Source organism: Mastigoproctus giganteus, chromosome 9, assembly GCF_048544385.1.
Source record: "Mastigoproctus giganteus isolate SK-2022 chromosome 9, ASM4854438v1, whole genome shotgun sequence".
Lineage (NCBI taxonomy): Eukaryota > Metazoa > Arthropoda > Arachnida > Uropygi > Thelyphonidae > Mastigoproctus > Mastigoproctus giganteus.
In genome coordinates, this window is record NC_143583.1 from 144,997,423 (window position 1) to 145,013,997 (window position 16,575).

General features: G+C 34.9%; 1 protein-coding gene across 1 annotated transcript in view; it reads left to right on the top strand.

The window, feature by feature from the left end:
- The window catches only part of LOC150080793 (FRAS1-related extracellular matrix protein 1-like), a 90,628-nt gene that overhangs the window by 55,104 nt on the left and 18,949 nt on the right, over positions 1–16,575 (top strand). Inside the window, exons 5-7 of the mRNA XM_090380823.1 lie at positions 352–446; positions 2,283–2,817; positions 11,579–11,749. Of these exons, the coding sequence (XP_090236949.1) occupies positions 352–446; positions 2,283–2,817; positions 11,579–11,749 (801 nt within the window). The remainder of the gene's footprint in view (positions 1–351; positions 447–2,282; positions 2,818–11,578; positions 11,750–16,575) is intronic.

Sequence of the window (16,575 nt, forward strand, 5' to 3'; positions counted from 1 at the left end):
GATTTTAGGTTTTTCAGTGTGTGTGTGTGTGTGCGCACGCACGCACACACACACACACACACACACACACACACACACACACACACACACACACACACACAAAATATGGCCTAAAATGCTGACGTGCCATAAAACCACCACCACCACTAATTTCTGGTACCATCAGGGTTTTTAGAGTAAAGCAATTTTTGAATGAAAATATTTTAGAACTTCACAAATAGTTTTGAGCTGCAGAGAAAAAAAACTCCTGGGGGTATCACTGTAATTATTCAATTATATGTTATTTATTTTATGGCTGTGTATGACATGATGTGACTTGTATTGTTAAAACTACTTTTTTTTTTCTTTCAGGTGAATGTTCTGGTCTTTCAGTTCCTATTGTCAAAGTTACCCAGAAAGAACTTGGTAGACTTCATAGCAGTTTCCAGTATAATCATCGAACAGGAGTAAGCAGTCATTAATGCATACATTGATGAAATTTATTTAGGAAATTTTTTATCATCCTACTATCATTGTTACTCAGTTTTTGACTACACAGTTATTACAGGAAACTATTGTAGAAGTGCTAAATGCCAGCACAACACATATTCAGAAAACTAAATTGGTTATAATTTAGTTGGCTTCAACTATATATTGCATATCACTTTTATAATTAAGATGAATTTATAGATGAAAGAGGGAATTAAAGACAATAAATTATTAATTGGCATTTTAATATGCTACCTTCACTGATGTCACTGAAAGTAGAGAGTAATTATTTAGTGTACCTGCATGATTCAGTTATGCCCTTCAATTCTCAGAATTCATATCAGAAGTTGATGAAATTTTTTATCATTCTATCTTTGTTACTCTACTTTTCACTACACAGTTATTAACTCTTAACAAGTACAAAAAAAAATTTAGTAGTATTATCAAAAGAAGCTTAAATATTTATCTAATTTGTAAAAAATTAAAGAAACAGAAATGCAGTTTAATATGAAATAAGAAAAAACCATTTGCACATTTATAAAGTAATTACACGTTAAGTATTATGCTCAAAAATATTATGTAACCAGTATGGTGCAGTCTGTTAGAGACCTTAAAAATTAATTATAGAAAAACCTATTTAAAATGAATTTAAAAAATAATTACACAAAAACAAAATGTGTTAGCAGGTTACAAGTTTCTATAAATGCAGATGGTGGAAGGGTACTGAAATGAACATGATCATGAGTAAATTAAAACCAGCACAAGTGGGAAATTTGATATCTTGTGGTCTGAAAGATTGTGTCTAGGTTTGCTGAGGGGGAGTTCAGCTGCCTAAACCTGGACATTGTGGAGAGAACCTGGCATTGGAATCTTGGCCCTACTGTGGAGAAAACAACCACCAAGCAAGCTCGTGAGGTTGTGTGCTGCACCATACAATACTAAGCTGACACCATACAAACCTGTGTTTGGAGTCAACTTGAAGAAATTTTTAAAAATTACTGCACTGTTCCAACTATGAAGCATGTGTTGGCAGTCTGACGATTTTGGTCTGCTTTTTTGTGGTATGATGTTAGTTTTTTTTTGTGGATGGATCTTGCAGAAGAGCAGTATTGTGACATCTTGATAATGTCATTTTCAAAGGCTGTTGAAATTTAATGGTGATAGACCTTATGTTTTACAATAAGGCTCTGCCCTGTTCCCAGTCACAAAGCTCGGTTATAGGATGGCTTGGTTTGAGGGAGAAATGTAACACTATGGACTGGTCCATTTAAAGCCCAGATCTGAGTCTAGCTGAACTCCTGTGGAAGAGGAAGATTTTTGATGGGTCACAGAGAAGGAAGTCTGGAACTCTACAGACAGTTTTTAACCAGATATCACTTCTCCAGTTAAAAACTGTCTGTAGAGAAGTGGATAAATATTTTATTGATACATGCCCATAATCTGATGAAAAGCATTCCATGAAACCAGAGGAGGCCTAGATATTGTATTAAAATCTGATTTTTAAATTGTTGTTCTCTTTTTCTTTGTACTCAAATATTTGTCGATAATAATATAATATAATATAAATTTCAGAATTGAGTTGAAGAATGTTTTAGAAATTCTAAGAATGAATTTTGAATGCTCTGAGAATGACTTTTATATTACCAAAGTAATATTTTAAATAATCTGAATATTTAAAAATGAATTTATTTTTTTATATAGGAATTGTGCAGAACATGTTTCAGAGAAATTTTGATACACAATCTCCTAATTTAGGTAATGTTTTCTGAAATATGTTTTGTTGTTTGACATTTCCATTGTTTTTTATTTTTCAGATATGCTCTTCAGATGTTTATGGATTTCTTGCTTTCTATAATGTAACTGGAAATGTCTATAGGTGTAATGGATCAAAATGGCTACCTTGGGCATCTACATCTAAGTATTCAGCTAAAATTCCGACATTTTTTAAACCTTATGAAAGAATACCAATAAATGATATTAAAAATCTTAATAATGGTCACTTTGCAATAAGTAATATACATGTGAACAGTAGTGAAGAAGGTTTTAAACAGAGCAATAATAGTGTGCCAATAACCATTGCACAAGAATATAATAGCGATCGGATATTAAGAGAGAAAAATATTAGTAATGTGCACATGGCTGATGTTATACAAACAACTGATTATATGGGTAAAAACCATGTGCAGCCATTAGCAACAACAGTTACAACAACAACTACAAATGAAGAACAGAGCACAAATAATGAACATGCAGTGAGTGACAAAAAAGACAATTCTAATAATGTAGAGGAAGAAAGTTACACAACAAACAGAATGCAACCAAAAAAACAAATGGCAGAATGTCCTAAAGGTAAATTATGATATTTCTATAATTTTTTTTATTCTATTTTATTTTATTTTGTTTTATTGCTCTTATTTGAAGTTATAAGTGTAAGTTTGGTTAATTTTTTTCCATACTTTATATAAGATATATTATTAAATTTGTTGGGTTTTACATAAAAGTCAAATCTTCAACTGATGTGGCTGCTGTGATTATAAAACTTGTTAACTATCTTTAGAATTTGCATTAATTCCACATAGGGTGGAATTGTAACTATTACTAATACTATTTCTCTTGTAGACAAGAGGTTGTTTATTATCTGTACTTCAGTGACTTCCTAGATTACACCACCAACAACAAATCAATGTTGGTACAACTATTCTTTATGTTCCGTTAATATGTAGGATATCACATCAGAAGGTGCATTTAATGTAGAGTGGAATCCGTGGACTTTAAACATAAGTGGGCTCTAAAATTGCTATATCAATGGAATGCTATTAAACTCTAATACTCTCAACACTGCCTTGAAATGTATTTAAAAGTTAATTAAATCATTATTAATTATTTATGTTTTGTGTAGCTAGTTGTATAAAATATAACTCATAATAAATGTTGAATAAGTACCGATTTAAAGTTTTTCTTTTGAATAAACATAACTATATATTTTTATATAAAATGGAGCCTAAAAAGTATTTCCACTTGGCGTTCTGAAAGTGTTAGACTAAGAGGAAGTTTAATACAATCGGTTTATAGCTATAAGTGAATGTACAGATTTGTTCAATTTCTTGGGATTTACTTAACCTTAATGTATTTTTAATCATTAATGTTACTATAAAGATAATCTCCACTACAATGAACGTCCCCCTATCCAAGTTTTCCCAACTATCATTATGGAGGACTTTTATTGTAATAGGTTATAGAATTTTATAAACCTATTCTTATAATTCAATCTTAGCATAATATAACAATAATCACCAATGTGGCATCAAAATCCAAATGAAATCATGCAGGTCTACTGGTTATAAAGAAAGCAAACTTCATAAGAGATTATATTTATGGAATTAGAATTAATAGTGACAAATAATGCAAGAAAGCAAGCTTATACAGCATCAGCCAAAATAAAAAAATAAAAAAATAAATAAAAAATTCCATTTCACCTATTCATCCCCTCCAATAGTTTGTCTAGTTCTTCCTTTACACATTGACTGCTGAATATGGGTTAACTCGTATTTGGCGAGTTAACTTGGACTAGTATGGCTTGCCTTTCAGGCACAGCTACAAGTATATTTGTAGCAAATACATGCAACTGATGGATAGTGGGCTTCTAGTATAAGAATGAAAAATCATCCATGGTGTCAGAAAACAGAAAATTTATTCACAAAAAAAAAAAATTTTTTTTATTTACAAATACATAAAGAAAAGTGTATTACTAAAACTCACGATAACATTATAGTGTTTATTTGTGATATTTTTTGAAACATTCTTCTACACAAAGAGCAGACTTTTCTTGGCACACTGGACAATAATAGCATGTTTCTCGGTGTTTTTTTATTTCTGGTATATACTGGACACGGCTTAGTCGGGTGTGCTTTTTTTTTCAGTTTGTGGTATTGCCTTAAATAATGAATGTCACACTCTGACCTAATCTTCTTTGGAATGTTTAGAATTTTTTTCTCTAATCAAAGATTCAATGAATGTTTCTCTGAATTTTAGAGATTTTCCTGTAACTTTACGGAAAAGGATGTATGCGTTAACTATATATATTTCTAAAATATGTAACGCAATTTTTTTCGGCCATCTGATGGTTTTTCTTAGCTCTGAATAATATGACAGCATTTGATCCAATCGATCTATGCCAGACATTCCACTATTGTAATCTCGAATTATGTTGGGTTTTATTCAAATTTTTGCATTCCAGTTACGTACCTCGACCATTTCATTGCCATGCAACTTCTCCTTTCTTCAATTTTCTCATCACCAGATCTTTTGGATTTTTTTTTTCTGTTGGTGCGTAATGTTCCACATACATAAGTTTTCAAGCAGACAACAATTTCGTCAGAGCAACAGAATTATAAAAATTGTCCATATCCCTTGTCTAAGTAGTCCTCAAACAAGTTTAGCACAACTTCAGCAGTATTCCCTATGTTTTGTTCAGTTTCTTCTGATTTACCTGAATAAATTTTTATTTTCATAACAAGGCCGTTGGACTTGCACAGTTTGTAAAGTTTGATTCCGTATTTGTGCTTTTTATTTTTTATGTACTGGTGAAAATTCAGTCTCCCAGATGGCAACAAATGTTTTTATCCAGTACGTAATTATTGCGCATAACATTATTGAAATGGTTCAAATTCGGTCTTACCTTGTATAGCCTGTTAGCAGATTGTAATAAGTTATCTGCGAAGTGAAAATCTCGTAATATCAACTGGAATCTATTTCGACTCATAAAATATCACCAAAACATAACATTGTAGAATACACTTGTACTCCAGTAATGTTCTATTGAAGGAGAAGAACAAGGACCCATTTTCAACAAAAGTCCAAGAAACACTTTCATTTCTGAGATGTCAGTGTCCTTCCATTTTTATGACCTGGCATATTTTTGCAATTGCCCACATTTTTCAATTTCTTGCCTAGTGTATAAATTAGTTTGTTCCACTAATAATGTAAGAAATTCTTCCGAAAAATATAGCTCTACCAGTTTTTGTACACTAAGTTTTGTTGTGTCCATTTTAAAACCAACGTTCTCTTCAAAAATAAATTGTGGAGGATCTTATGCTATCTCATTCCACAAATTATTATCATTATTTGACGTACTTGCCTGTGGAAAATTAGGATTATCTTCAGGCTGGGAGTTGGCTTCACCTTCGCTATCCTCACTTGAATCGTTAGAAGGTTCATAATTATCACTGTCAGAACCAAAACTGTACAGCTCATCAAAAATCTCTTCAAATTTGGAGTCACTCATATTAGCATACAGTTCAAGCTCTTCTTCGGTCAGTGGTCTCTTTTTATCCATGTTTTCGGTTCTTTTTTTTTTTTTTTTTTTTTCAGAAATGTAAAACTAAATACAAAGCATTCTGCTTTGGCAATCTCCAATCTCTAATGTTGGTACAAATAAAAATCATCTAGTCGATTTAAAAATTTTGTCCTCCATGTGGAGTTTCCTTCCCATTTGCTCCAATCAATTAGAGGCAAATTAAAATCACCCATAGTAAGACATTCATGATTACTTGCCCATTCCATTTGCATGTAGGGGCTCTCATCATAATCGTCACAATCACCTGGCCTGTAGATTACTTCCACTCTCATTATACCTTTACTTCCAACTATCTCACACCATATAGATTCTATACTAGCATGCAAAACATCTGAATCCAGGAAAGCTTTCGTTGCACTCAGGCTGCTTTTGATAAGAAGTATGATCCCACCACCCATTCTATCTGCTCTATCCATCCTAAATACATTATACATATTGCACTGAAACTCATCATCCCCTATCTCCGGTGGCACCATGTTTCCGTAAGCCCTATCATGTCAGCTTTACTTTTCCTAACCAGCAGTTTGAATTAACTCATTTTATTGACAACACTTCTGACATTACTGTATAAAAAATTAAGGCGGTGTTCTTGTATGTAGTTAACTACCTTGACACATCCCCTAAAGTTATTTAAGCTTGCTTCCCTGGCATTAGCTATCTGCTCATTTGAAACATTTCTGCCCTCAGAACATCTTGTTAATATGTTCTGTTACAAGAACTCTTGAGGTATGTGCTAGCATTAGTTTGACCAGTATTATCAGATAAACACATATCTATAATACCCTTGTTTTCCCCCTAAACTAGCAGTTCCCCAAAACTTTAAGGCATCCTCAATAATACTGGCAAAAACCCTAGCACTATTTTTGTTTAAATGTATCTCGTCTCTACAAAACAGATTCCTTCTACCTACAAGTGCAGGCCAAGCTGATAAAAATTTCCACCCAAAAAGCCTTGCTGAGTCCTTCAAGTCTTGAGTTAATCCACAAGGCTTTCAGCATATAATCCCTCCTATTGTGTCTGGGCAGAATTGCAGACACATAGATATTGTGACCTTACTCATGGCATTTCTTGAGCATGATCCTATATTTGTCTAACAAATCGTCAGATCGTGTGTGTTTAATATCATTAGTTCCCACATGAATAATAATATTCTCTTTACCCCATTAAAATCTGACAATCTGTTGGTGACATCACTAATTGTTGCTCCTGGCAGACATACTCTGTTTCCAGTCCACCTATCTTATTACAAAAAAAATTTCCATTTTCCCTGACAATAGAGTCTCCTAATAGGACTAAGTCCTTTTGAACCAGAGTAGTTTGCACTTGGTTATTCTATTCTATCACTTGGTAGATTACTAGAATCTTGAGTGCCTGATGAGCTACCAGTTACATTATTCTCGAGGGCAAGCACCCGTTTTTTCCGTGACTCAAATTGTTCTAGCAATGCACCAAATTTTAACTTACTTTCTTGGTATCAAGGCTGTTCACAATTCTTCAGACGTCCTTTTGATGGAAGACCACAGGAGGCATTGAATGGTGTGTACTGGGAATGGTAGGAGGTGGTTTACCAAGAACAACAACATACGAATTCGAAGAAAAGTAGGATGCTAGCAGGTCAGCTTTATCTTTGGCTGAAGAACCATATATATAGAACCATCCGATTTTGACAGAGGTGGTAAAAAGTTGTGGCTAATAGCTTTGGAAAGAGACAAGAATGCTCATCTCCTGTCTTCCTGTCTCTTTGGCACTAGACAATCAGTCAGCTTTCTACTTTTAGCCTGTTCAAAACCTAGTTTACACTGATTAACAACTGCTTTACAATTGCTACAAGCTTTCCTGTAGGCAGAAAATGAACCTGGAGTTTTGGATGCAAGCCAATTGCAATATGGAACATTCTTATCTTGAACAGCCTTAGCACGTTTATTGGAAAATCAAGGTTTAGATATAGGACCAGATGTTAAGGTGGACTGTGAAATATAGGATTTCATCCCTACAAGAATTATTTCACTGACATTATCTGACAAACGTTGACATCAGAAGATTTGAAACAATAATTCAACCAAGGAAATAAGAAAAGAAATCTTGCAGATGATCCCATTTTACATTCTTGTAATGCCAAACAACCACAAGGTTGAGAATGGCTGCAATGGAAAGACTCCATTTGAGAAGAGACCACCAAGTTGTGATCTGAGGTGCCTAGAGGACCACCCACCTTGACCATGTACTTAGAGGGTTGTTCATGTGGCTGTTTAGTTAGGATTGTGTGGTATTCTGGTAGATAAATGAAAAATCTGTGCAAGGTCATTAGTAGTTGCAAAATCCTTGGCATCTCAACCAGCTGGGTCCATTGACTTGAAAACAGAAGCCATCTGGAGTTGTGAACACTAAAATTACTTCACTGTTAGGAAAATTTTCAAAGAGTTCCAAGTGATTAGTGGAGTTGGATGAATGATAAAGGTAACAGAATTTAACAGAACAGGATAGAGAGAGTTTAAGCCAGAGAAGATCAAGAACAGAAGATTCCAAATTACTGAGCCCTGGCAGGGAATATCAGAGTGGACACATGCACAAGTACCACCTTTGAGGCAATAGGAATCATACATAGAATAATTAGGACAGCTGAGATGAGCATTGGTTGAATCAACCGTTAATTGGGATTCTGTTAGAAAATGTATCTTGTAGGGCTGTAAGTGGAATTTGATGTCAACTTCCACTTACACAGTTGATTGGAACTGAGACCATATATAATTGTGAAATGAACGAGAAATTGTTTGGGAAGTATAGTTCTTTTTGCAAATAGGTTTGTTCTATTAGTTTGACTATTCATAACGTATTCAATAGCAGAAAAGGTAGGGAGGGCATGTTGTAATGAAGTTTTCGGATATGGTGTGCACACTGCAAGGATATATATCCATCTTCTTGATATAATGTGGTCTCGATAATGCCTCCTGCATACATACTACTTGGATTCCCTCTAGTCACTATCTCGCATAGTAAAGGGCATTGAAATTATTCACTAGCCGATCTGGAAGCCTCCTAGAGTGTTGGACTGATTAACAACTGCTTTACAATTGTTGTGAGCTTTTGTGTAGGCAGAAAACAAACCTGGGGATTAGTGTGCAAGCCAATTGCAATATGCAACATTCTTATCTTAAACAGCCTTAGTACATTTATTGAAAATGTTCGGTCCAGTGAACTATCTAGTGTCTGGTCTGTGAACAGTGTTTTAGAGCTGTATCCTTAAAACAAAGGAAGATTGGACCTCATTGTGATGTCCATTACAACCTCAAAAGACATCAGTCATACTGCATGATGGAAGAGATGTGGGGGGTGGTTGCTGGAGATTTTCTCTGGAGACTAAAATGGGTTCCACCACTTCAAGGGTACCTCCATAGCCAGGTGGGCAGGAACAGCAGTGTGTAGCACACGCTTCTTGATTAGACCGGGGTTCGAGCCCTGCCCACCAAATATGGAGGATGCGGAAAGGTCAGGGAATGACCACCGCATATCCCTGGATCAATATGGCCTTAATTGCTAATGCTCCTAAAAACCAAATAACAAACAAACAAAACCACTTCAAGCCTCCAATAAGCAAAGTGGTATTGCACTGCTTGATGAGAGTCACCTATCACCTAGTATTATCTGGTAACACAGAGGGATGGCATTCCTCCATATAGTGTGGATGCCACACCTTAACCTTTGTTTACATTGGTTTGCAACATTGGTTTTTGATCACACCTCATGTGTGTGTGTGTGTGTGTGTGTGTGTGTGTGTGTGTGTGTGTGTGTGTGTGTGTGTGTGTGTGTACACTCCTTCCTGTCAAAAAGTTTGGAATCATGTTTTTTTTCTTAATTTTCAAATTTATTATTATTAAAATAGGACCACCTTGTTTACCAATTTTTATTAAAATATTTTCTACTATGCATAAAAATAAAAAAATTTAAATAATATTTAAGAAATTTCTAGACAGGTGTAGAAGATTTCTAAACGTGGTAGAACCTTGTAGAAGATTCCTGAATGTGGTAGAACCTTGTAGAAGATTCCTGAATGTGATAGAATATAGATGGTTGTAGAATATTCTAGAAAGTGGGAACATTGTTTCAATATTATAGAAAATCGTATATGATTCTAGAGTGTTTTGCAATAATATAAATTGGGAATAAGAGCTGTAACTTATAATATTAAACACCTATCATTTAGAAAGAATGTTTGGTGTAAGGTTTGTGTTTCATGATAAATATGATAAGAAATAAAGAACTGAGTATTGAAAAAAAAAAAAAAAAAAAATAGTGCTATTATAACTCTGTATAAAGAAAGTTATTCCTTAAGAAGTATTGACGAAAAACTAGGTATTTAATTTAAAGGAGTACAAACTACAATTATATGATTCAAGAAGATTGGTTGTTTAAAAGGACAAACCACAATTAGGACGACTATGTGTAACAAAGTCACATAAGCTGTACTGTAGATAGATAATACAAATTTGAAAATGTATTTGGATTCAAGTGTACAGCTTATGTGAGATGATCAACTGAAGAAAAAAATTGTGCCACATTGTTCAGTGCCTGTAGTCAAGCAATGCTGGTTCCATCATGATCTATGGTTGCTTTTGTTTTCCTGGAGTGTGTATGTGTGTGACAGCATCAGAATTGAAAAAAAATTAAGAAAAAAAGGCTATAAAAGCATCTTGAACATCATGCAACATCCTCAGGACTTTATGAAAGAAATTTTATATTACAAGACTGACCTGAAGCATGGTTCTAAACTGTGCAGGGACTTTCTAGCAACTAAGCAGGAGGGGGATATTGCAAATTATTGTGGGCCACCCCAATCACCTAACTTAAACACAACAGAGCTTTTACGGGATCATCTAGACCATAAAGTCTGCGCATCTTCAGAAAATTGATGGGGAATTTTGCAAACTGCTTGCAGAATAATGTTAGTCAAGACACTATTATAAAGTTAATCACCAGAATCCAAGTCTATGTAAGGCAGTAATAAAATCTTGTGGATGATATTTTGATGAAAAATAAGTGTACTTGTTATTATTAATCATTTCAATATCTTAAAATAATTTGTAGTATTTTTTTTTTTTATATCAAACCTTATATTGTCATAGCTAATTTCAAAAAAAATTAAATATGCTGTGATTCCAGACTTTTAGGTGGGAGTGTATATACAAGGTGTGGCAGTAAAGTTCTTAGATTGGTGCTGTTGCAGTCATATCAGTGAGTTCAACAATAAACAGAAGTGGTTTATTTGTAATTCAAACTTCCTCCAACAGATGGTGGTACGAAGATTGTCCAATATGCTGACAGATTGTTAGTAGTGTTAATGTTCCATGTCATGATTTTGTAATGGAGCAATGAAAAAATGTTGAATTTCTCTTTAAACTGGGAAATTGTGCAACAGAAATGTATGAAATGTTAAAAAGTGTTTATGGTGATGAAACATTATGTTGTACCAGCATACCAGAAGGTAAATTTACAACTATGGTTGATAACTCATGCCTTATATTCCAAACTTTTCAATTATTTGACTACAACAGTTGGTTATATTTAAATAGTCAATTTAAATTTTATTTTACATATTAATAATTATGAGCATTGGCTATAGAAAATGGTGAAATTGTGCTAATATGCTAGGGTAGTTCACAAATCTGGTTACAGAGTAAAATTTTGCCTATAAGGGATAATATAAAATTTATGATTTGCTAATTTCTGTGATTTCTAATATACATGGATTGCTTTTAGGATGGCAGCTGTACGGCAAGAATTGTTTCCGACTTTTCAAACAACAGGCAGTTTGGAAGGAAGCTCAAAATTTTTGCCACAGTGAATTTCAAGGAAATTTAGTAATTGTTGAATCAGAAGAACATAATAGTTGGCTTAGAGAGCTTGCTAAAGGCAGAACTTTCTGGATAGGTAAGTGTACATGTCAGTAATTCAATAAAGTAAAACTCTATTAAAGTAAACTGTGAACTTCTTGAGTGGTGGGGGAAGGTTGCAATCATTTTGTGGTACTGAAATTTCATTGAAATGAATATTGCTGAAAATTATTTCAACAGAATCATTATTTTTCAAATAAATTATGTTGAACTTTTCTAATATATACAGTAAGTTGGCCCCACAAAAGGTGGGGGCCAACTTATGGAAAAGGGTGTATTACAGGATGTAATACATCTTGTATGTGCCTTGGGATGGACTCCACAAGGTGTTGCAGGGTGTCCTGTGGTACTGTTAGCCTTGTGTTGCGCATTATCAGGTGAATGGTTGTAGCACTGAATTTGGTACTTTTACCAGTAGGTATACCAAACATGTTCAATTGAATAGAAATCGGGCAAGGGTGGCCATGAGAGGATAAAGAATTCATTGTCATGTTGCTGAAACCAGTTCGCAACCTGACAAGCCTTGTGACTTGGCATGTTGTCTTGGTGATAGGCACCATAGTTATCTGGATATACTATCATTACAAATGTACTCGGTCAGTGACAATTAAGTAAACATTCCCATTGAGCTGTTGATTAATAATGATCAGAGGACTCCAGGGCATGTCGTGAAAAACCAGTCCCCAAACCATAATGCCATCACCTCCATCTTGCCAAACACCGACAGTACATCCACTGGTCTTACTATTCCTACATTATACTTGGTGGTTAGCTGGGCCACTGTGCTGTGTTATAAGACAAGACACACAACACTCACTGTGGGCATTGACCAAATGTTGCTGTCCCATGTGTGACATTTAGTTGGTTGTTTGACCAATGTTGAGCCCATCATGGTAGACTAATCACACCACAGAAAGAGAGCACTTAACCATGTTGACTGATGTTGAGATACTGGAATTTGCACATCTTTCTTCCACAATCATTCCACTTTTGAAGTCAGAAAGATCTCAACACTGACCCATTCTTACTTGCAGACACTCAAAAGCTGATTGCCACATGTGTGAACTACAACAGTTTTATATCAGCCATCTCTGACTTTAAGCCACCTTCAGCAGCATCACAGAGCAGTCCATTCCTACATGAGGGAGGGGTGTTGCTAATGCATAGCCAAGTTTTCAACTTTAACTTTATTTATTATTGATTTTAACTTTAAAATCAATAATAAATAAATAAAGTGATAAGGTATGCAACTATACTATAAAATTAAAAATATTTTGTTCAGAGTATAATTTTAAAACATTAAAAAATCAGTATAATAGATTATTACTTTTTACATGTTAATATGTAACTTTTGAATTTGATTAATAATTCTGATTCTTCTCCCCCCCACCCCCATTTTTTGCCAATTTGAAGTGAACTGCTTACAGAAAAAAAAAAAAGACTTGAAATAATGGAAAACAAGGCTTCTTTTGCTATGGTCTCCCATATCTGCTTTAACTTTGTTTTGAGCATTTTTTTTATTTAACAAAAGTGAATCATTAAGATATGTAGAAATTGTAATAGAAAGTGTATTTAATAGAAAGTATATATCTATTTTTTTGCTGCATCTTTTAAAACTTCCATTTTTTTTTTTTTTTTTTTTTATATATGCTCCCATATCCATATTTACAATGGTTTACAAAGTGGCATTCATAATTTTCCAATAAAGTTTTTCTTTTGTTGTAAACCAATGAATTTTATTCATGGTGTGGACTTTGCAAGTCATTGTACCAAATTTTTTGCGAAAACTATTTTGTTCACACAAGACTTACAAAATACTCGTAATAAGGGAAGTTATTATTATTTATAAATGATGCAAGAAAGTAAGCTTACTGGGTATTAACCGAAAAAAAAAAGCCTACATTTCCCATATGTTGAAATTCAATGCTGAAAAAAAAAGCCACGAGTTAGGGTTGAAATATCATGAGAGCCTTATTAATCAATTCGGCCCTGGAGAGATTGTGCAAGGCTCATTGGGTAGAATTTTTCTCAACGTGGTCAGTGCTTGTTAACAGAAGAGGCTGCTTCTACAGGGATGGGATACACTTAAATAGAAAGGGTGCAAGAATTTCTGATGCTATTGAGGCAGTGTTAAGAGGGTAAGAAAACTAGCTTGGGGGGATACATGGACTAATATATTAACGGTAGCCGCTGGCAGAAGTGAAAGTGATTCTTGCACTACTTCTATTGGATTGAGCAGCAGCCTGGAAAACAAGGTGCTGGGGATTTCAGAGACTGCTGGGAGTCATTCCAGAACAAGTAAATACATGGGCTGTGTTAGGTTAGTTAGGAATAAAAGCAGGTGCACGTATACTTCTGTGTACATCAATTCTAGGAGTGTAGTAAATAAATTTGATGAATTTGAGATGCTGGTCAAAACATCAAAGGCAGATATTGTTAGGATATCAGAGACATGGTGTCACACAGATATAAGGAATGCAGAATTGGAATTTGGGGAGTACAATGTCTATAGAAAGGGAGGAGGAGAAGTTATGCTATTAGTTACGCAACACATAAAATCTAAGGAAGTGCATCCAGTTGACATGGGTGGACGGTGCAATTTTGAGTCAGTTTGGTGTGATATAAGCACTGGGAAAGCAAAATTGAGAGTAGGAGTGTGCTTTAGGCCTAATGACTCTGATGAGTATAATGAACAGCTATAAAGGGCAATAGAGTGGGTCAGTAAATCAGATTGTCTTATAATAGGGGGATTCTAATTTCCCAGATATTGACTGGAATTTGTTATTTGGTCAACAAATCTGCAGATTCTTAATACATGAAGAATCTGCAGATAAAGGAACCACTAGGTGGCAGTGATCACAGTGTGCTGATGTGGGATTTACTCAGAGGTAATTACCATCAGGGTTAAAGGGAAAGGATTTTGCTTTCGTAAAGGTGACTACGGAGGTCTGAGACAGTTTTTATGTCTATACAGTGGAACCAACTGATGATGTTTTTGACAGAAAATTCTAAATGGGAAGCATTCAAAGACTTAATTTTGGAAGCTACTGGGCTTTTCCTACCAATTAAGAAATATTGTTCAAGGTTTAATCCTAAATGGATAACAGATCAACTAATGAGACATGTGGCAGAGAATAAAAATGCATGGGGTACATTAACAGGTGACAGAGAAGCCTATGGAAGATACAAGCTGGTCTGTAATCAAGTTACACAGAAGGCTAGGCAGGCAAAGGCAGATTACAAGAAATCTTTGGCAAAGGATGCAAAGAAAAACAGCAAAGAGGTCTTTACTTATGTAAACTCTAGAAGGAAGGGGACAAATCAGATTGGTCTACTTGATATCGATGGTTCAACTGTTGATGACCTTGCTCAGATAGCTAACAAACTGAATAGTTATTTTGCTTTTACATTTACACCTCTGGTATTCTCCTCCCTGAATAACTCCTCATGTATAAATATATTTTGCATCTACATTTGCACATGAGGAGTTATTCAGGGAGGGGAATACCAGAGGTGTATTAAACTATGGTAGTGAGTAAATGATTTTTTAATAACTGAGAGCAAAGTGGAGGAGAAATTGTTAAAGGTAAACATAAAAAAAGCACCTGGGATGGATGGGATCTATCCAGTTATATTAAAGGAGGCAGCAAAGGAAGTAATTATGGTTCACACAATTATGGCTAATCAAACCCTTAGCTATAATTATGTGAGCTTCCTTGGACTTGGGGGAGGTACCCATTGACTGGAGATATGCAAATGTGACTGCAATTCACAAAGGAGGATCAAAGGGTGACACAAGTAATTACAGACCTGTTAGTTTAACTTCTGTTCCGGGGAAATTAATGGAGGTACTGGGTAAAGAAGCACTGCAGGATCATCTAGACCAGTGTTTCTCAAAGGGTGTGCCGCGTCACATTAGTGTGCCGCGAAATTTAGAAATTTCTTCTTCTATGACTACGTAGGTGTGCCGCGAAATTTTTCTTCTTTGGAAAATGTGCCACGAGAGTAAAAAGATTGAGAAACACTGATCTAGACAACACTTCGTTTATAGTTCAGACACAGCATGGGTTTGTTAAGGGGAAGTCTTGTCTGACCAATTTGAGAGGATATTATGATGTGATCATAAAGGAACTGGATGCAAAAAATAATTTGATATATACTTGGATTTTAGGAAAGCTTTTGATACTTTTGCACATTGAAAACTACTGTACAAATTGGAGAAGTATAAAGGGTAAAATGCTTTTATGGATAAAGGGATGGTTGAGTGGGAGAAGACAGAGAGTGGTAATCAATGGACACTGCTCTTCATGGACTAATGTTATTATTGGAGTCCCTCAGGATTCACTGTTGGATCCATTGTTGTTTTCTGTATTTATTAATGATATAAAAGGTATATCAGGCTTAATATCTAAGTTTGCAGACGACACAAAGGTTGGCAGGGTTGTTAATGACACTAATGACAGTACGTGACTGCAAGAGAATCTAGAAACATTGAGCAGATGGGCTGAGAGGTGGCAACTGAAGTTTAACATGACAAATGTAAAGTACTGCATATGGGCAGTAGTAACAACATAGTAACATATCAACTGTGTTGTATTACAGTCAGGGTGGTAAAGAATGAAAAGGACCTGGGGTAATTGTGCAGTCAGATATAAAGTTTTCTGAGCAGTGCAGACAATCTGCAAGAGTAGCTCACGGTGTCTTGTCAATGATTTACAGATATTTTTCTAGAAGAGATAAAGAGATGATTATCCCCCCTGTATAAAGCAATGGTTAGGCGACACCTTGAGATAGCATATAGTTCTGGAGGCCTCATTTTAGGAAGAATGTAGAGCTGCTGGAACGATTACAGAGAAGTGCAAC